Source organism: Asterias amurensis, chromosome 3 (genome assembly GCF_032118995.1).
Source record: "Asterias amurensis chromosome 3, ASM3211899v1".
NCBI classification, from domain to species: Eukaryota; Metazoa; Echinodermata; class Asteroidea; order Forcipulatida; family Asteriidae; genus Asterias; species Asterias amurensis.
This window is the reverse complement of record NC_092650.1, coordinates 2123570-2146387: the sequence shown is the minus strand read 5'-3', so window position 1 is coordinate 2146387 and position 22818 is coordinate 2123570. Positions and strand designations below refer to the sequence as shown.

At 37.5% G+C, this 22818-nt stretch overlaps 1 protein-coding gene across 2 annotated transcripts in view; it reads left to right on the top strand.

Moving 5' to 3' along the window:
* LOC139934860 (uncharacterized) overlaps nucleotides 1-22818 on the top strand; it is a 57129-nt gene that overhangs the window by 7070 nt on the left and 27241 nt on the right. For both annotated transcript variants that reach the window (XM_071929273.1, XM_071929274.1), the window contains 3 exons: nucleotides 15996-16218; nucleotides 18255-18395; nucleotides 21556-21866. In XM_071929273.1, the coding sequence (XP_071785374.1) occupies nucleotides 15996-16218; nucleotides 18255-18395; nucleotides 21556-21866 (675 nt within the window). The remainder of the gene's footprint in view (nucleotides 1-15995; nucleotides 16219-18254; nucleotides 18396-21555; nucleotides 21867-22818) is intronic.

Here is a 22818-nt window from a genome sequence, read left to right as displayed (position 1 = left end):
GCCCTTGAAATGCTACAGTATAGAAATTAAAAAGTTCCTCATATAGGGTGCCCTTTATCAAGGAGAAAATGCCTTGGTGCCCTTGCCCTAGTCAAAAACGAAGCATACAGGCTGGGACACATCTTGGTCTTTTTACTCTTTCTTCCTGCTACCCCTCCCCTTTTGCTTAATCCATTCCTGCCGATCTAATTTGACAATCACCTTACATCCTGATCTGATAACCAACGGATCAACGATTTAAAGAAGACAATGTGTGTGTTCTCAGATCGAAGGAGTGATGATACACAGTCACCCATGGAAACTAATAAAAACTAGGAAAAGTTGTGAATCTATTCCGGCTTATCTCAGATAAGGGTTCTATCAAGCAAGCCTTTGTACTGCCCATCCCCTAAATAAATTCAATACTTCTAACTGAACAGCTGTTTCTACATTTATATAGGATTCAAACAATCAAGCGTTTTCAAAAACCAAAGGATATGTTTTGCCTTTAACTTTCTGAATCCTGTATAGTACCTTGAAGGACTGAAGAGAATTGCTCTTCCAGAATACTCTTAATAAACCAAGTTAAATTGACAGCATTGTTCGGTAGATTAGATTAGCCGTTCCTCTTAATAGTTTAGAGTGGTATTTTTAAATACTTAAAAGTCCATATCCTCCAGGACTTGAGCCTGATTTGGTTAAAAACTGTGTTTTTACAATTTTTTGAAGATATATTTTATGGTAGTTTTTAAACAGCTGTAGCAACTTAACTTTGTGCCTTACATTGGCTATTAAATATTATAAACACATTTTATGATGATTTTCAAACGGCTAACTTCACTTTGTGTTTTATATTGGCTACCATAGGCCTAAACATATTTTATGGTGATTTTCAAACAGCTAAAGCAACTTAACTTTGTGCCTTACATTGGCTAACATAGGCCTAAACATATTTTATGGTGATTTTCAAACAGCTTAAGCAACTTTCTTTAACAACTCATCCTCGATAAATGAATATGGAATGAGTTGGATCTTTGTTCTGAGGATGGGGGAGGGGTATAACCCTTGGCCAATTGCCAAGTTCCAGCCAGTTAGATTTCATGCTTAATACTTGGGAAATCCCCAAGGAAATGTCTAATTTCTGGCCTAGTTGACTAACGACTGAACATTGAGATGGACTTGGTGTATGACGCTGCGTTGGAAATAAGTAGCGTAAGAATGCCACCCAAGCAATCCACTTCTCAAAATGACCAGAATCAAATTGAGAAGAGATTAGAACCTAAATAAGAACACAGTTTTATCATCTAAACTGTTTTATTTGAAAAGAGAAGATGTATCTCTTCCTTCTGTTTTACTGGTGATACTCTGAAGGGTTCCAAGAAAAAATTTCGACCCAAACTCAACATTTAAACATCACTCTTTTGACACAAAGATGATGAGTAGAAGGAAAAACCAAGACACTGACCAATACATCTGGATTTGTCCTGTCTTGAGTTTACTGGCCCGACACCGAAACCACTGGCCTCGGGCGGGTGGTCCAGTGCACAATTACAAGTTATCTTTTTTCTTTCAGTCATTAGTGATTACCAATCGAAAAACTCGGGTTGGTGGAAAAAAATTTGAGATGAAAAAAATACAAACTGAACCAGTCTTTGTCTTCGAGGCAACCAGTCATTTAGCCTCGGATTTTTCTCTCGTCTAAAAACAGGGTCTGAGTATTCGGTTCCTGCCCGGTCATTATTCAATCTGTCCACAGGTAACCAAAGACGATCCACCAGTGAGAATCCACCACCAAGGGGGGCATGAAATGAAGTGATGGGCTTCACGCTTGGAAACAAATCCAAGCGTTCACTAATTAGAACGAAATGCCGGCTACGGGGAGATAAAACTAGAGTGGGGTTAGAAAATAGAAGCAGGTTAGAGAGTGACATCGTTGTGAGTAAGAGGAGGAACTTTGGCTCGTTTGAAGTGTATGGGTTTGATGACAAGTTAAACTTGGAGGCGCTCTCCGAAATCGTTATGGGCTGTTTATGATGCCTGTCGCTTATTGAGGAGGGTGACATGTATTGATCAAGTATTGAAGAAAATTCATCATTGAATTCAAACAAATTTGTTAAACAAGGCATTCAAATGTCAGTTCATTTGAGTCCAAAGCTATAAGGTTGTTTGTTGCAATTTCAACAAATAATGATCAAAAGGACCTTAAATGAAAAAGTTGTATAAATATTTATTAAAAAAACACACAAACACCCCACAACAATAGTGTTTTTATTGGAAAATAAATGGTTCTTTTTGCCAAATAATTACTTTGAAGTCCATTCACGAAAATAAATTCCTTTAAAGGCAGTGGACACTGTTGGTAATTACTCAAAATAATTATTATCATGAAAACTTTTCTTGATTACGAGTATTGGGGAGAGGTTGATATAGTATAAAACATTGTGAGATACAGCTCCCTCTGAAGTGACGTAATTTTCGAGAAGAAGTAATTATTTCACGGGTCTGATTTCGAGGCCTCAGATTTAGAACTTGAGGTCTCAAAATCAAGCATCTAAAAGTACACCACTTGGTGCGACAATTTTTTTTTCACAGTTGTCTCGCAACTTCGACCACCAATTGAGCTCAAATTTTCACATGTTTGTTATTTTATGCATATGTTGGGATACACAAACTGTGAAGACTAGTCTTTGACAATTACCATTAGTGTCCAGTGTCTTTAAACAGGAGCTCTAAAACATGCACAAGCAATTGAATGAAATCCATACAAACTGCACTTCTGAGAAGAACCGGTGGTTGTCAACATTTTGATCAGTATGCTCCGATCATCTTCTTTTATCCGATCCAAAACCCTTTCTGACACCCTTGTAAGTAATATAAAACACCTCTTTAGTGGAATTTGAATTCTTCAATTTATTTTAATTAACAACAAAACCTGTTTGCGTCTCACTATGTTGAGTCACAACATTAAACATTAAAAAAAAGTGAGTGACACTCGCAACTGTTTTTGACCCTCCTGCCGTGAACACACCTGTCCCCAGCCCTCTGCCCTGTCCCAGTCTTCGTCAGAAGGATTATGTCGTTTCTCGTCCCTGCTTTGCTTAAACGATAGCCAATTTGCATGGCTGGGTCTCACTTGCTCAACTAGGCGGGCCGCTAGCATGGCATTTGAGAAGTTAAGAGGAGAATGCTGAGAGTTTTTTGTAGGTGTTTCATCATCACTTTCAAGGCAAGTCTGATTGAAACAGGGTTAGAAGATGTGCGTTATAAGACAAGCAGAGGAACATGTTGTGGCTGATTTTTTTTCTCTTTATTCTTTTGGAAGTGTTGTTTATTTGTTTCTGCAACACCATGTGTAAATCTACTTGCTAGAGTTTGTTCTTAGAGAACTGTCTTTTGTTTCTGCTTGCTCTGTAGGATTCTTACTTGTTAACAAAAAAATCAATTCTAAATCAATTTACCCAGTCAATTTCCCTTGTGGTTGATTATTTGATGTTTTCAAAGGATATGAGCATAATTAAGTCGTATGTTGACATGTTTTGGGAGCAAAGTATTTGCTCTTATTAATGTCTAAGTCTCTCCAAAACCCCCCCCCCCCCAAAAAAAAAGAAGAAAAAAAACAGATTTTATTTATTTATAAATAAATAAAAGAAAATAGAAAGAAAAATTGTTAAACCCCAGGTGAGGTTTGCAGTTCACCATGTGTAAACCTCTGTTTGAGTAGTAGTGGTTCTGAGAAGAACCGGTGCTTGACAACTCAACATTTCGATCAGTATGCTCTGATCCACTTGTGTCATAGACTTTAACCACCCAGGTCAAAATTCCAGTTGAACCTAGTTAACTGGGGTCAACTGGTTCAACTGGATAGTGATCAAACTCGTCCATTTTCCATATTAACCAACTGGTTTGGACTAGGTTTAACTGTGTTCAACTAGGTTGAAATTGTAAACCAGTTGGTCTCTGTCCATTTTTCATATTAAACCAACTGGTTTTAACTGTGTTTAACTAGTTTATCAACTGGTTTCAAATAGTTCCAGTTAAACCCGGTTTAACTAGGTTCAACTGGAATTTCGACCTGGGCATGATTCAAACAAGAAAAGGATGCTGTGGTATTCAACACTCCTCAGGTACAACTCAGACTCGTCTGTACTTCACATAACGCCGGTATGCCTGTATGCATAATGCTTTTAGCGTCAAGCACGTACTTCGACAAATGATCGGCTTAATTACACTTGCCATACTGAACTTTATTGAGAGGCACAAGGGTTTGGGTGCAAGGGGGGGAGGTTTTTCAGGGGAGTGATCTCATCCGAGTTGTCAGAAGCCTTCTCTTTAAATTCCTGTAGAGCAAAGTATGGATTAAGTCATTGTTCATCACCAGTATGCTCAATTTCTGCCGAGGAGTCTGTTTGGGTCCACCTTATCCCTCTAAGAAACAGAACCGTAGACGCGTACCTCAGCACCTCAGGATATACTAAATTGGAAACTTTAACACAAGTATTTTGTTTCAGGGTCTGAGGACCCCCTGTTCTTGAATCATTTCTTGAGGATTTTAAGCTTACTGTGCGCTCGCTGATTGAGATGCGGATTTTCTGCCGTCTTAATATTTTTGTGATTTTATTGAATATTTTTGTTGGTAACTGATATCATGCCTCAGATCAATGTTTCAGTCACTGAAACTTTACAGCTTGAATTTTTTTTCTCCTGTCAATTGCCAGATGATTTCCACATTGTTTCTGTAAATAATTTTTAAGTTAGAGAATAGAATTAGCTTTTGCAAGCTACTTAACAACCAAAAGGACCTGTGGTATAAATGCAAAAAAATTGTTTGAATGGCCTGACGTTTCATCGCATTCTCAAGGGCTAAAAATGTTTAGTCAGTACAAACAATGGTAAAAATAAGATGATGCAGAATTTGTTCCAACAATCCATGATGATTCTAAGATTCTAATGGATCCTTAGTCAGATGCTGCAGGAATTATTGTGGTGTTATTAAGAGTTTCAAGAGGTAAGTCCCTTTCTTTGCACTGAAGCTAGTGGTAGCAAAAAACACATGCATAAGCTTTCATAGCAACAACTACTTCATCAGATGCAAGTAGTTGTTGCTGTGAAAGCTTGCAGGTTTTTTTTATGTAATAGGTAGTTTTTAAAGTGCTACCACAATTTTCCTTGAGTTATCTACCAGACTCAAGCGAGAGATTGGCTGTTTTGCCAGCTTGGTGCTCATATCGAGTCCCTTGGGGGAGTTTGCCAAGTACCCTTGACGGGAAGACCATCTTAACAAACAACAACACAGCCATTTTTATTATATTCTGCACACTGCAATCCAGATTGAACGATAAAAACAGGAACTATTAATGTGAACTTTAAGAAACCCCAAAGTCCTAAACACAAAGAAAAGTGTCCAGTCCAAGGAAACACATGTCATATGGCAAACCAGTCTTGGGTGATTAGGACTCAGTTACCATGGTTGTAATCCGATCGCCTGCTGCTCTTCCCAAGGAACTACAAACTCTCTCTCTCTCTCCTGACACACGAGGGCCCTGGATAATAACCCTCCTCAGACTTCGGGATTTTTTCCTGAGCAACGATCGATGTACACTGAGTGCAAAGTTGGACAAGCATGTTACTTGAGTCATGGTTCTTTTGGCAAGTTTTGTCGTGGAGCAGATTTTCCGACTTGATCCCCAAGACCAACAGTTGTTGGTGTTTTTTACTTCAGGTTTTAAGTTAGGGAATTAAACCACCTGCCTTGGGTATCTGCTGCACTTTCTATGCTTTTTAACCCCAATGACATAGCAGTTTGCGTTGAAAGTCGGTGAGGTCAAAATTCAGAAGATTTAACATAAGAATAGTTTGACTTTGGTGTCACTTGGGTACGAGAGAAAGAGTCTTTCTTTTTTCTTAAATTAACAAAGTTTCACATGTTAACTTTCGTAAAGTCAGAAATTAATAAAAGTATTTTATTTAAAGACACTGAACACTATTGGTAATTGTCAAAGACCAGTCTTTTCACTTGATGTATCTGAACATATGCATAAAATAACAAACCTGTGAAAATTTGAGCTCAATTGGTCGTCAAAGTTGCGAGATAATAATGAAAGAAAAAACACTCTTGTCACACGAAGTTGTGTGCTTTCAGATGCTTGATTTTGAGACCTCAAATTCTGAATCTGAGGTCTCGAAATCAAATCCGTGGAAAAATTACTTCTTTCTCGAAAACTAAGTTACTTCAGAGGGAGTCTTTTCTCACAATGTTTTATACCATCAACCTCTCCCCATTACACATTATCAAGTAAGGTTTTATGCTAATAAATATTTTGAGTTTATTCACCAATAGTGTCCACGGCCTTTAAAAAGTGGTACTTTTATATAGGCTCTACCTGCAGATTGTCTATTACTTTTACCAGCTAGTGCATGAGATTGTTTCTTGACATCTTTGTGTTATTCCATAGTTAGTTGTCGTGCCAGTATCATTTTGTTTCCATTCATTAAAAAATGGAAAATTTACACTAAATGTGTATGAGAGAGATTGGCTGTTGCCAACTTTGTGATTATATCCCCTTGTGTGAGTTTGCCGAGTTCCTTTGATGAAAAGATCATCTTATAAACTACTACATTCTTAACATAGGAAAATGTATAAAACAATTTGGTCACTAAATGTGAGAAATTTTACTTTTAAATGCAAAGATGATCAAAGTAGTGCACAATGAGTTTGAAAGAAACAAAAATAAGTGATGGAACAGAATAGAGAAACACAAATAAACGCTCTTTTAGATTTTGATTTTTGGGACAACCCTCAGGATTGCAAAGGTCTTTCTTTTAGGCTCTCTTTATGTATTTGTCTGTCATTTTTTTATGTCCTAAAAATAATAAAAATTAATGGCAAAATTATCAAACCAACAGTCGACTTCCCCTTCTAATAAGAAACAAAAACCCAAGTGGTTAAATTGTGTTTCTTGCCCTTTTTCCTCTTCAGCGGCTCTTAACAATACCTCCCAAAAATAAACCGCATCCAATAACCGTGTGATGCATGACAAAGCTAACACTCCCTGACAGTGACAAATGAATCTTAATAGTAATACATAAGTAATAAATGTCAGATTTGATAAGCTTCCCGTCTCCTGGGACTTCTTCCCCCTCTACCCTTTATGGTTTCCTTTGTACACCTGTATTACATACTACAAATGTGTATTGTTCTACATGGTCTCGTTACCGTCGTTAGGCGTACCCTTTGTGGGATACCCAAGGTATTCCATAAGACGTTCATTGAAACAGTATGTTTAGGAAATGAGTGATTTGTTTGATCGACCGCACTGGACAGTCATTTGTTGCATCTTGTGCTCTGTCCAAGATTCTACCATTGGTATTTAATAAGCAGACCTTGAACTTTGCTCATGCAAGAGCACCGAAATTCTTCTCTGGTAAGGGGCATTTCTATGAGGAAATTGTCAATTTGCAAACGGCACCACAGCAAAACACAGGGTAGGCCTACCATAACAATTGCTGGTGCCGCGGAATAATTTGAGGCCTGCATGCTGAAGTATCAATATGGAGATTGCACCTTTCAAGCTTAATTGTGTCTGATTTCCACCCAACTCAGCTTTATTTTTCCCTCTCATTCTTCAAAATTTCTTAAGTTTTAAAAAATTCCTAAATACTTTAGATGGAGTCGTTTCTCACAATGTTTTATGTTACTACCAGCTCTCCATTGCTCAATACCAAGTGAGTTTTTTTATGCTAACAAATATTTAGAATAATTACCAATAGTTTTCCAGTGCCTTTAAATTTGCATTGGTGGTACACCTATGCGTGTAAGCACTGTACAAAATCTCAGGTATTACTTGCCCTTGGATGGGACTCGAACCCACAACCTTTGCCAATCAGATGTTGAAAGTCATCTAAACAGAGTTAGAAGCAACTGCCTAAAAAAAATTAATTCCTTCTTGGAAGCAGCAAGGTTCTGAATACAGAAAGTAAATGTTTGTCTTTAGATTAAAGACATTTTGGACAGCAGCTAAAAAAAAGGCTATCTTAAAGGAACATTACAGAATTGGTTTTGCTAACAAAATAGTTGCTGGCAGTGTAAGCACTTTATGTAATCCACCATATACATAAACTGACAGACCTGTGGAAGTTTGAGATCGATCGGCCATCTGGGTCACGAGAGAATAGTGAAAACACGATTACAAATTTCGCATTGCATCGATGCCAGAAAAAATGAATAAAACGCTCACTGAGCGATAAACTCCAAACGCGAAGGTAGATTATTTATTTCTCATCAAATATGACATTTGAGACACAAATAGGCCTATTTCAAGGGATGTTTTTTACTATCATCATCATTAGACCGTGTAAGTTTTATGTAAATCTGTGATCTTCACGATTTTTGTTTCTTACCAATTCTGTAACGTTCCTGTAAGTTGTCCAATATCGATTCCCAGGAGAACATTGTTTCATCTCTTTTGAATTTGATGTTTGGGTTTTTCAAATGTTTGAGAACAGCTGGCAAACCATAATGTTCTCATTCTCTAGTCTCATTGTTCCACCGAAATTCTGCCCCCTTCCCCCCTTGGGTCTCTACCCCCATCACTAACTCGCTCTCTGTTGCTTCGCTTCTGATGTCACCCCAATCAAAAGGCAAAACAGGACCCCAAGAAATGCAAACATCATCCTGGCGTGTCCCATTTAGTCATGATCCAGATCCATAAATCAACCAGAGACCTTCTGAGTGTGGCCAACCTCTCCTATAACAGGTGTAGTAGTTAGAAAGTGGTGATGCTACTACAGTACAAGCCTAGGCCAAATAAAAAACAAACATGTTCAGCCCGTCCCACTCGCTTCCTTTTCAGAGGCCGTCTCCTTTTTTTCCCCCAATTTAAAAAAAAATACATTTAAACGATCTCCTCTCACTTCCTTGTTAGAGGCTGCCTCCTTTTTTATATATCGGAAATAAAAGGATAAATAAGGGATTTAGACAACTTCGGAAAAACAAAAAAACAGCTCAGTCAGTAGTCTTTTAAAATGTGTTGGGCGGCCATTACAAAAAAAATAAACTTTTCTCGTTCCTGTTTTCCAAAACTTAAAAGGCAGGACAGTAAACATGTTTTTTTGTTTATTGGCCCTAGATACTCATGTGTAATGCTAGGGCACGCTGTGCACCAAGGGAGCTATGGCTCCCACAGCTGACTCAGTGACAGTAATACGCACCATGTGTTAGGTGACACCCATCTTGGAATCCAAGCACATGTCATTTGTAATACATATAATGACACCTTCCGGTTTGCAAACGGGATGGTTCTACCCATTCCTCGAGCCCCCAGTGGTTGTCGTATCAATGTACCACCCACTTGTTTGTTTTGTTAATGTCCTGGTGGGTCGTGATTGGGATCTTATCTTGTATGAACAACTTGATGAGAAAGAGTTGGTTTGTAATATCTGTGGGTAGGCCTGTCTCCTTGCTCAAGATGTGAGAAGCTGTTAAGAGGAGACAAGGGGCTGAGTAGAACAATTGATGATGAAGGATGGGTGAACGAGAGACCCTCCTCCTTACACCAGAGGATTCAAGTTCAAACTAAAGTTCGTCTTCTTGTTTTTGTGGTTGTAAGGAGATAATGATTTCCTTATGTAAACTTCTTCATGACCAGACATTTAAAGTGTTTTGTCTTGGGTTGGCGAATAAGATCTGAAATGATAACTTTAAGCCACTTTCCTTGCAAGCTGGGCCCAATTTCATAAAGCTCTTAAGCAGAAAATACTGCTTAGCACATTTCATTGCCAAGCAAGAAGTGAGTGGGGCACCAGTTACAACAATGTAAACTAATGGAATTTTGGCTGGTAGCCAGTTTCTTATGAGCAAGATTTGTCTGCGCTTATAAGCATTTTTTTTTTTTGCTTACAGATTAATTTGTACAAAATGTCACACAAAACATTGTCATAAAATTAGCAATTTCTTCCACTATAGACAACACTCAAAGTTCATAGCTGGGCCCAATTTCATAAAGCTGCTAAGCACAAAAAGTAGCTAAGCACCAAATAATTATGCTTACCAAAATTTGATTACCAGCCAAAAAGCCATCTCTCGTGTACAATGTTTGACTGGTGTCCTGCTAATGTTTGCTTAGCAGAAATTAGCAATATTGTCTGCTTAGGCAGACAGCTCTGTGAAATTGATCCCTGGTGGAAAACAGGATCATGTCAAGAACCAACTGTCAGTAAACGTTTGAATGTGCCCAATCAGAGTTGTTTAGGGACCATGTGCAACATGAGATTCAATTTTTCTGTTGGGATTTGATAAGGAATTGATGCATGTGTAAATAATTGTGTACATATGTAGGCTTTGTCAGCAGTTTCTTTTTGTTAAAAAGGATTAGGAATTGATCAACCAATCAGTGGCCTTGGTGTACTTTGGGTCCAACTTGTGGCCAATCAGAGTCATTGCACTCAAATTGATAAATTGATGTGGTTTAGGACAGCCACTGTAGTTCATTCTCTTGACAATAAGACTTTAATCATGATGGCCTTCTAAAGGTTCCCTGTTTCTATTCACAATAATAGGCCTAATGATTTACTCCAATGAAAGCACCAGACTGTTTTGTCCATCCAGCCTCACTTTGGTTACATTAGGTTGAAATCAGAGAAAAATAACAAAGCTAAACTACTGTAAAAGCCTTTAACTGTCAACCAAGAAAATATCAATATATATCACTTGGTAAAACTACAGAAACTAGTGTGTATCTTTAAAGATACTTTCATGTTAAGATCTCTCAAGTGTTCTTTTAATGCAAATTATGTTCATCCTAAGTGCCATTTATTTTACATTTCAAAAATTATCTCTTTTTACGATGAAAAGTATTGCACTTCAGACTCACCCAATGTTCGTGCAGAGAAATTATGAAATTATAGCTCGCTTTTTAGACATTAAACAGACGGACTATTACCCCCGATCTGAACAATCCAGCCTCTATTCTTAAACGTTCCGGTATTTGGGGCATAAAGTCGGTTAAAATTGTCCAGTCATAGTCCAATCATCACACCCTGTAACTAAATAGCAGACCAGTTCAGTTTGTAATGAAGTCCCAAGACAGACAGTGAAGGTGAAATGTGAAGCAGATAATACATCGCCATGAGCATGTAACTTGAAACTGAAGTTGCTGTCATATTTTCCCCCCTACCCCTCCCCTTTTGTCATCCTTCTATTTGACGCTGACTTGGTTAAAGGTTGATTCATTTGCAACGTGGCAGGACTGGTACTTCAGGGATGCAATGAAGGCAATTGCCTCCATGCCCACTGGTCATTGCCTTGGTGCTATTAAAATGCTCCAGTAGAAATTTTACAATTTCCTCATAGGATGCCCTTTACAAAGCACACACTGGAATCAAATTGCTAAGCAGTATTTTCTGCTTAGCAGCTTTATAAAATTGGGCTCTGGTCTTAGCCTTGATGCCCCAAAATTTGTCCCCATTCTGATTCAATAAATTTGGTTTTTTGCTATGAAAGTTATCTTTCCGATTCTGAAAAAAAAATAAGTTGTAAATAACAATTGCTGTATGTATAGAAAGCATAAATACACTTTTGGACATTTTTAATTTTGGCCACACAGTTTCCTTAAAGATGGACTTTGTACGCAAAAGTAAAACAAGGAACCAGAAAAATAGTAATTAAATCAGCAGAGAGATGTTGACTCAAGTTAGTGACGTTGTGACTTACGTCCGACTCAAGTCACTTTTATTTACACTTATGACTTGACTTGAACTCGGAAGGAATGACTTGTGAACTGGGTTCTGACTTATAAGAAATGACTTGATCTTTGCACATTGACTTGTAAGAAATTACTTGCTTCTCGAGGTGGATTTGTAAGAACTGACTTGATACTTGGTAATGACTTGGAATAAATAGTTCACTACTGGACTCTGACACAACTACAATTAGTTGGTGACAAACTTAATTAAGGAAGTTTACGCTTCTAATTTGCAAGGTGAATTTTAGCTCTATAGAGCAACTGCTATTTTCCTATAGTTACTGACTTTCTTTCAATAAAAGGTAAATCAAAAGATCTAACATTGGCATTATAGAAGTTTCTTTTTGCTAATCTGCGAAGGTGAATTCTAGCTCCAATAAGCTGCTTTCCTATACTTTCTTCCAGATCAGTGTAATTTTTTACAAAACTGACACTGAAACAAAAAGAATTTGTTTAGCCTTTGATTTGTCGTTCGTTTGGGACTCAAAAAGCACTCAGTACACAACGCTTTTCACACATCAGGGCTATATTTCATAGAGCTGCTTAAGCACAAAAAAAACAGCTAAACACAACTTAATTATGCTTACCAGAAAAAGGTTACCAGCCCAAAAAGTCACAAATACAATTTATGACTGGTGTTCTTAGCAGAAAATTGTTAACCAATGCTTAAGCACGTCTATGAAATTGGGCCCATTGTAAATATGAAATTTAAATTATGCAATTATACTCTTTACCCCCCCCCCCCCAATGCTTTTGCATCCTCTCAGATTTCAAATTAAAAAACTTTGATTGTCAAAGTCCCAATCTTTGTTAAATTTAGCGCATTTGGTTTCATAGAAAAATGGTCAGGTCCCCCGAGGTTGTTAGTGAATTCATTTGGGGAAAACAACCTGATGAGTAACAGCTATTTAAGGTCAACATTAATCCTTAGAGTCTTGAAACCAGATCAACTCACCACATACCTCTCGCCTGAAACCACGTTTGGTCATTTCCTCCGTCAAAGGCTACTTGATTTATTCCTATCGGTCATATTTAATTTTCTGGACATAACATCCATCTTTGGCGCATTTTATTATCATTTCCTGTGTGTTTTTTCAGAAGTGAATTTGGATAATGGTTTTGGCGGTGCCAATTGAAATCTTTGACCTGGGCTGGCCTCTAATGGAAATCTAAGGGGTGACAATTAGTAAAGAAGATGGCAGAGTTCCATTTTCTTGCCAACCTCGCACCTCTACCTGGGCCCAATTTCATAAAGCCTGTAAGCACAAAAATTTGCTTAGCATGAAATTTCTTCCTTCATAAAAACAGGATTTCCAACCAAATTTTCACATGATTTTCAGAAAAAGCAAACAACAGCTAAATGCCAGTAACAAGCAATATGCAACAATCCAAAATTTGGTTGGTAATCTTGTTTTTTATCAAGGAAGAAATTTCATGCTAAGCAAATTTTTGTGCGTACAGGCTTTATGAAATTGGGCCCAGTAGTCATGGATTGGAAGCAGTCCGTTGTGTTATATCTCTATAGAGGAGCATGTTAGAAAGAAGAGTCATAGTATGTGACCTCAATCGAGGAAATTTCACTTCTTTTTCCCCCAACGATTGTTAAAATAAATGCCTGTGACAAGTTGACAGTGTTTCCTCAATGAATACATGACGGGGTGTCATGGCCGAGCGGTGTAGAGCGTCAAATTCAAATTCTGGTCGTTTTTAGTATAAGTCAGAGTGTGGGTTCGAATCCTGGTCACAACACTTTTGCGTCTTTGAGTAAGATGCCTTACTATAATTGTTTCTCTTCATCAAGAGGTCTAATTGGTAAAGTTAGATTGTGTTTGAAAAACCTTCAGAGCCCCTTGGCGGTTATGGCTGTATACTCCCCCGGAAGCTGAGAAAGATTAAAGGAATATTATTGGCCCAGTGACCAGGGGACTAATCTAAAGCACATTGATACATTATTTTCAATTGTGTTGTCTAAGACATAGTTTAAAGACTTGTAAACTAGGTTTAAAATTCCCTCTAGACATGTCTCTTGGTTTTCAGAATGGCAATTTTACAAAATATTCATTTTACAATCACACTAGCAATAAAAATGTACTTCGGTCAAGTCTGTGTAGGCCTATGTGTCATGTTTACTCACCATGAATGATGTTCAATAAATGTATGTGAATCTAGCCTCATGAGATTGGAACTGTCCCTTAAAGACAAACTATAGTTTCGAAAGACTGTCTGTGTTGTACAAACAACACAAACTATCATTTATTGAATCTTGGCAACTTAATAATCTTTAAAATATACTTTGTGGTCTCTGTTAGAGGTGTGTGCAGAACACGGCTATGAGAAACAACTGAAAAAAAGAAATTTTGTAAATTTAAGCTTAAAGGGACAGTTAAAACGATTTAAGTGAATTATATAAAAGGGAATCTATTTGTCAAACTTATTGTGAACCCTTTGTATATTTAATAATAGGAGCTTTATAATAATGCTTTAAAACATTCTGCATTCTAATAATTATTCTCTTGAAGGGAAAGTATATTATTGGTAAGTCACTCTTGAAATTAGTTGGCAATAAAAACTTTTGGTTAGACTGATTACAGCAGCTTTCAAAAGTTTAAAGTATTTTGAGAATCATTTCACTTTGAAGTAATGTGGTTTTGTTAAAAGATATCAGCTGTTATGCCCCAAAAGTTTAATCGGAGAAGCGTTACTGTCAGTAATGTTTCTCAGACTGTGTTTTTGCTGTTAGGGATTTTTTGCCTAGTACGTGGACATGTTCACTCTGGATTTTTAGCGACATCTCAAAAGCTCAACCACCTTCTGAAATGAAATCGTCACATGTTAACTTTTATTTTATACATTTACATTTATGTAGGAATAAACTATCAAACGGTTCAAAAAACCAAAGATATGTTTTGCCTTTAATGTACAAAAAGAAACCATCCAAGATGGTCTGTTGACAAGTAGTTGTTTGTTTATTTCAACATATAAAAAAATGACAAATCTTTGCCGGAGGAATATTATGACTTTCTCAATAACTCATGAATTCCCAGAGTATGGATGAATGTGTCACTTTGAACCATCGCTGGGAAAGCCTACAGTAACTCCCAAGGTTTTACACTTAAGATGTTTGATTGATTGACTGACAGATTGGTTGATCATTTCTACCTGTAAGGCAGAGAGAATAAATTGTCCTGCCATCCTACAAATGTTTGTCACTATGTTTGTATAAATTCCCTTTGGAGTGTCCAGGCATCGTAGAAATCTTGGCTTCTTTCCTTAAGGTTTTAATCTTTGCAAACCATTTTGTATTTTTTATGAACTTGCCCTGGTTTTGATGATCTGCTTCAAATAGTTTCTCATCTTTTTGGAATATAATTTGTTGAGTGATGTGTATAAAGCATTACTCAATACTTTCCCAAATTCTGTGGAAATAATTCACAGGCAAATCACTCGGGTGGGATTCGAACTGTTAACATGCTAACACATAGGATTTGAACTGTCTCTAGACATCTGTGGTAGGACATTTGCTCTAGTATGATAAGGCAAAACACCAACATGTGACAATTATGTAATTCAAAGACCAGTGTGCTCACTTGGTGTATCTCAACATACGCATAAAATAATAAACCTGTGAAAATTTGAGCTCAATTGGTCATCGGAGTTGGGAGAAAATGATGAAAGAAAAAACACCCTTGTTGGACGAATTTGTGTTCTTTCAGTAGGAATAAAATACTTCTAGCTAGAAGTCTTTTATTATTTTAGTGAGAAATAACCTCTATTTCAAAATCTATGCTACTTCAGAGGGAGCCGTTTCTCACAATGTTTTATACTATCAACAGCTCTCCAATGCTCGTTACCAAATCAGTTTTTAAATTAATATTTATTTTGAGTAATTATCAAACATGTACCTTCCCTTTAACAGAGTACAGGACTGTGTTGTTTTCAACAAAACTTACTTTTAATCAAATTCGAATACCAGAATCATTCTTTCAGAGAAACAAATCTGCCGTATTTTGATCGCCACAATAAAAACAAGTCAAATATCAACAAGACAAAGTCTGTTTAAACGTGATCACCAAATCTTTGTATTGTTTAGAGGATAGGTATTGATTTACTAACTTTAAAAATTTAAAAGTTGTCGGGTGTCAACTTTTTTTTTCTTTTTCTGTAAAAAAGTTGTTGAAGGAATCAATTCACCTGATTTAATTGTTGTACAATAACAAGCAGGATTTTTTCAAATGCAAAGTTTTAAAAAGCCTTTTTATTTCTTTGTTTGTCTCACAGACGTATTCCCCAAGAAGCAGTTCTTCATCGAAGGAGAGCCAAAACCCATTCTCCTCGACGGTAAACCCGGGGTTAACCCCTCGGCAGACTTCAACAACTACCTAGTCAAGATCCTTGCGCAGGAAGTACTTGGTTATCAAGACGTGCAAATCTTGAACTCCGATAGTGACTTTCACAACTCCACGGTGGCGCTGCAACGAATCTCCGGCTGCCAGGACACCAGGTAAGTCCAGCGTCAAGGGGTGTAGCTTTTTTTCCCAAGGGGTAAGAAAGCTCCCAGTAACATACCCCCTCACTAGCTCACAACGGAAAAGAACACCACCCCCCCCCCCCCCGACTCTCCCCCTCTTGCTCCTCTCTGCGGAATCTTGCTGAATCATCTTGAAATTAAAGTTTGGAAGTTGTTGTCCCCTGTGGGATGTCATGCCTGCACAATGTTTGATCTCACTCATGTTGAAACTCATCTATAGGCATTGATTTTAAGATAAGATAAGATTTTGATTTGATATTTTGTATGTCATGTTTTTCAGGCCTCCACATAAACATAACCGATGGCACCCACAGCCATTAGCCTTTTTGAGATATAGTGGACGCTAGAGGAATGCACTGTTTGGTTTGGGTGTCTACAGACAAATTTACCCAAATCAGATAGTGCCAAAGTATTTTGTCCACCAAACCTCAAAATGACTTACTGCTGGAGTGCCCTGTGCTTTTGCTGTGGTGCCCTTTGCAAAGTTCCAATGCATTTACCTCTTATATAAATGCCCTTACCAGAGGAAAAATTCTGTGCCTTTTAAAGAACAAAACCCAAGGCCTAAGGTTTGAAATAAAATTGATGATAGCTCATTTGCTGCTACTGCAGTGTATGGGAGCACCAGACATTGCCTCGTAGTATATCTAGTCTCAAATGTAACGGCCCAATTTATTTTTTATTTTTTTTATTTTTTTTATTTTTTTTTCTTTCTTTTTTTACAGAGCATGTCATAGAGTGACAATCTTAAATTGTTCAATTGAGAAATAACATTGTGTACAATTTGCAAACAGATGCTGAGAGACTGTTTAAACTTATTCAAAATAAATGTGAACAAGTTTTGACACATAATCCACTTTGAGGTTGTAGTACGGTAGTATGAATAAGGTGCTTGCCGGGTATGTAGGTGTCAATTAGGCCATTGCGGTGAACCACAGTCATGCTTGTCAGAGGGTGTAAATTACAAAGTGTCGTCTGCAATATCAACTTCTGATATGTGACAAGTAGGTGGATGTCTTTTGCAGTCAAACAATAACAGTTTTTGACAAGTTAGTGAATATTTTGGACAGTCCAACTAGCTTGTGGTTAAACACTGGCAATGCGCCAAGCTTCATTTCAAAAGCTGTGGCACTCTGAAGGCTTTTATGACACAATATCAACCTCCACCCTCGCAAGTACCCATTTATACCCCCCTTGGTGAAGAGAAGCAATTATAGTAAAGTATCTTGCTCAAGGACACATTGTTATATCATATAAATACTATCTATCTTTGTTTTGCTCTGTACAAGGTATCTCGGCCTACAAGCTTTTGCTTTTAATGGCTCGAGCCTCCATACAGTTTCAGTTTATGTAAAATCAATTTGTTTATTAATGTATATGTATGTATGGAAATAAATGTTGTTGATTGATTGAAGTGTCATGATGGGGATTCAAACCCACACTCCGATGACTTAACCACCAGAACTTGAATTTCATACCCTGCTCACAGAATCATTTGCCACAAATTTGCAGCATCACAATTTGCTTTGTTATGAGGGTAATCCATAGAGCTATATAATGACTAGAGCGTTAATACCCCGTTATACACGCACGAAGGTTTTGAAGCCGTGTGGGCGCATCATTGTTTATGTACAAACCAATACAAAAGCTTGAAATTTTGTACGGCAATTGTACGGCTATTTGCATGATATAGTGCGTTTGTTCTTTTCTATGTGTCATCGAACCAAAAATGCAGCAAATGTGAATGCACAATCTGCTGATGAGCGTACAAACTACGAGCACGTCAATCAAGTCGAACTTACGGATTTTGTAGCGCGATGGGCAGTCGCAACAGTGTGTGTTAAAATTAAAATCATTCCGTAGTCACGCAACACATCAAAGATGTCTGCACCCAGGGTGGCTTTAAAACGCAGAACAGGTTAGCGCTCTAGTCAATATATATAGCTCTATGGGGTAATCAGAACTACTTAATTACTAGCATTGACTGTTTCTTTCCCATTCTCTTGAAGTTGTCGAGCATGGTTGATGCCTAAAGATGTGACCAATTCTTCAGTGAACATAGAAGTTTGGCAAGATAACCTCCTGGAGGCAGCTTTATGGCTACAGACTGGGACCGTTTCAATCAATGGGTTCTTAGGATACACCGCAAGGTATGTCTTCAGCCCTTTTCGCACTGTATCTCTTAAAGGCACTGGACACTATTAGTAATTACTCAAAATAATTATTAGAATAAAACCTTTCCTGGTAAAGAGTAATGGGGAGAGGTTGGTAATATAAAACGTTGTGAGAAATGGCTCTCTCCGAAGTCGAGTAGTTTTCGAGAAAGAAGTATTTTCCACGAATTTGATTTCGAGACCTCAGATTTAGAATTTGAGGTCTCAAAATCAAGCATCTGAAAGCACACAACTTTGTGTGACAAGGGTGTTTTTTTCTTCCATTATTATCTCGCAACTTTGACGACGGATTGAGCTCAGATTTTTACAGGTTTGTTTTTTTATCCATATGTTTAGATAGACCAAGTGCGAAGACTGGTCTTTGACAATTACCAATAGTGTTCAGTGTCTTTAAAGGGCCCAATTTGATAAAGCTGTTGAAAAATTTGAAAAAATTGCTTTGCTAAGCAAAAATTGAGACTGACACCAACCACAAATATATTTATGCTAACTTAATGTAATTTTGGCCAATAATCTGTTTCTGCTAAGCAATTCTGTGCTTACATGCTCTTTGATATTGGGCCCCCGGAAACCTTTGGTAATTGTCAAAGACTTAGTATTCTCACTTGGTGTATCTCAACATGCATAAAATAACAAATCTGTGAAAATTTGGGCTCAATTGGTTACTGAAGTTGCAAGAGAATAATGAAAGAAAGAACACCCTTGCTGCACAAATATAATAACTTTTTACATAACCACATTAGGTCAAAGTGAAAAGTTTCTCAAAATGCTTTATACAATCAAACACTGCTGTCTAGGCTTCTAACCATAGGTTTTTTTTGCCATTAATTTTCCCTTTAAAGCAAATTATCTTACAATATTTTAAATTCCAACCCACTCCAAACATTACCCAATAGCGCTGTCTAAAACACGCTTCAACAGACGGGTGAGAAAAAGGAAATCTATGTTATGCTTTTTGATTAAAGTGGGAAATATCAAATCCATTATCCATTATCCGATTTCCACCTCTCCCTATCAAAGCCTTACAGTCACTTCGGTCTATCGATTGCAAACTGAGTTCCGAACGACAGATGGTACTAGAGATCAAGTCACCCATTACAGTCTTCCTCAGATCACAGTCAGTGTGTACGTGCACCCACCCTCCCTCTCCTCAAAAGTGATCCTATTGCTTTCAATAATCATTGGGCCTAAAGCGTTGGACACCTCTGGTAATTGTCAAAGACCAGTCTTCTCACTTGGTGTATCTCAACATATGCATAAAATAATAAAACTCATGAATTTTTGGGCTCAATTGGTCATTGAAGTTGCAAGATAGCATTGAAAGAAAAAACTTCCTTGTTGCATAAAGTTGTGTGCTTTCAGATGTCCGAGAAATGGCCCCAGGCCTAAATTAAACCTAACTTTGATTATTTGAATAGCCTTGAATTGTAAAATACTTTCCTTGCTATTAAATATCGGGGTTATGAGTCAGTTTTGTGGGTTATTCCATTGTAGCATCAAACCTTTTTAGGATTCGTACGTGTCAGCTGCTCGGAGACTGTATATTGTTATACTTTTTTATTTTTATTAGGTGTGGGAAACCGGAAGGCTGCGGTTGTCAGCCAATTAACTGATTTCCACGTTTCCTAACTGGAAATTCCAGCAACACCTTATGCTATAGTCTTAATCGTGTAAAGAGTGATGCAAAAGGGAGGGGTCGAATGGCAAAGACAAAACCCGCTGTGAAATTCAATTTATTGAGTGAAACAAAGCATTCAACAGTTCGGGGGATGACAACCATTCTTACAATACACTTCTGAGCTGGTATTAATAAAATAAGAAGGAAAAAACTCATTTCATGAAAAACCTTCTGTCACTCCCTATCATCTTTTTCTATTCAGGTTTTTGAGATCGACACAAAAACAGTTCACTTGAAATTGTACTTAAAAAGGCCTTACCCCTTTGCAATTTTTTCTATTCAGTTTTTTTTTTGGAGTGGCAAAAACAAGTTTATTTGAAATCTTATTTCTTTGGGAGCAATTGCTCTTGCTTTTTTACTGCTGCTGAAATTGAAAAAGGGGCAACTTGTTTCCAACTATTGATTTGTTGAAACTTTTCTTTCCTGCACAAGGGGTTCATTTTAGTTTATTAACAGTCTGCAACAGCTATTGTTTTTTTTCCTTTAACCACATTAATGAGCTCGACCTTTGACATTATGCAAACACTCTGTGTTAGCTTTGGGTCCGATGTATTAAAATTAATCTTATCTTGATTGATTGTGTGATTATAAAGTTGATTTCTGTCTTGTTGTTGTGTCACAATTTGTCCGCAAACACCAAGCTTAAATTGCACTTCCACCTTTGTGCTCGTTGGTGGGATCCATATTCTTCTTCAAAACAAACATTTGGGTTGTTATTATCAGAAAATTTTTTAGATGAGTTTTAATTTAGATGCTTACTGATTATAAAGTTCCTACTGGTACCAATCAACCAGATTACTTTCTGAAGTTCTGTTTAATCGAAGATAAAAGTATTTGAATATCGCACAAATCGCTGTTATTTTGATTTCAACCCAGAGGGCAGTTAATGACCTGTCAATGTTTGGCAGGGGACCACAGGCCTGGAATTACGCAGATGCCACCATGGCATCTGTTGCCCTGGTCTTGGCCTTGCTGCCCTTGCAAAAGTTTTTGGGGACCTTTTTCCCCATAAACTTTGGAAATTTTTAATGGAATTCCCCTTTTGTAAAATGAAAATGAATAAAAAAGTATTGATTAATTTATCTTTTAATTAATTAATTAAACAAATAAACAAACAAATAAATATATTACAAGAAAACAAATAATTTGTATTACATTTTGATGAATTGTTGCTTTTGATAGCTTACACTCCAAGGTTTTCAGATGGTCTTTGTTTCTTAATGTATGTATTCATGACCAGGCCTCAAAATAAGTCACTGGCGCCTCCGCAGCATTGCCTTGGTGTCCTGTACTTTTGCTTCGGTGCCATTTGCCAAGTTTTACATTTTTCTCCTAGAATTGCCCCTTACAAGAGGAAAATTGCTGTGCCCCTTCAAGAGTGAAACTCAAGGCCTGGAACTCAAGTGCTTAGGGGTCAAAATAAATCTTTTAATTTATTTGCTTTTTTTTCTTGACTAGATATGGATGGTTTATATCTCAACGTCTTGTCGCACAGATGTGGGATCTCTACCACATCGTCGCCGATCATTGGAAAAGTCTCCACTCCCCTAAGATGATCGACCAGCTCTCCCTACCCATGACCGATCTACAGCGACTCGTCGTCATCAGACCTCCGTTGAAGGGGGTGAAGTCTTCTTCGGAAGGGCCGAGGTTTTACTGCGAGAAGGAACCGTGTGTGAATGGAATGTTTATCCCGACGTGGTGTAAAGCCGGGGTGGCTAGAAACGCAACTATCTCTGGTTGCTCTACTCTATTAGTTGGCTTTCCAGGTTTGTAGTCTCTTATCTATTCACATTTTGTGAAAACAAATTATTGCCTGGTAGAGTCTTTTTGGAAGGCTTTCTCATGTCTTCCTTTTTACGTACATGTAGATGATATTCTTCAAACTAAAGTATATTTTAGGCAACATCGCGGCATGGTGGGAAGTCGAGGTGAGAACGCCCGGTAGAATTACACCAAAGCCATTCACTGTAACTTTCTGCGTGGCAACAGAAGTCTAATGGGAACACAGCTTACGAGAGGTTTGCAGTAACACCATGTGAAAATCTCTTTTGAATTGTGTTGGTTCTGAAAAGTACCAGTGGTTCTGCCAATCATAGGTAGTTTATATGCATGTCACTTGTCATTACAAAAAATTACAAAAATTACTCAAACAGGTAAAAATCTGAGAGAAAAAAAATAACCTTAATTTTGAATGTTTCCGCCATGAATAAGCAGTTCCTACTACAGTGATGGATGGGGAGTTGGTTGGTCATCAGTGAATAACACCGGATACCGGGCACCAAGGGAGTAATCCTGGATCCAACAACCCTTTACATTGCTAATCATTAAGCCACCTATCCCTCAGTGATGTTTAACGCATAAACCATGCTAGAGTGAATAACCACTGTATATGCTGGTATCCTGTCACTTTAAAGGCTCTGGACATTTTTGGTAATTTGTTAAGACCAGTATTCTCACTTGGTGTATCTCAACTTATGCATAAAATAATAAATCTGTGAAAATTTTTACTCAATTGGTCATCGAATTTGCAAGAGAATAATGAAAGCAAAAATACCCTCGTTTGTGTGCTTTCAAATGCCTACAAAAAGGCTTCAGGCCTGAAGCCTTTTTGAGTGAGAAGTTACCTCTTTTTTTGAAAAAATATGTTACTACAGAGGGAGAGGTTTCTCACAATGTTGTATACTTTCAACAGCTCTCCATTGCTCGTTACCAAGTAAG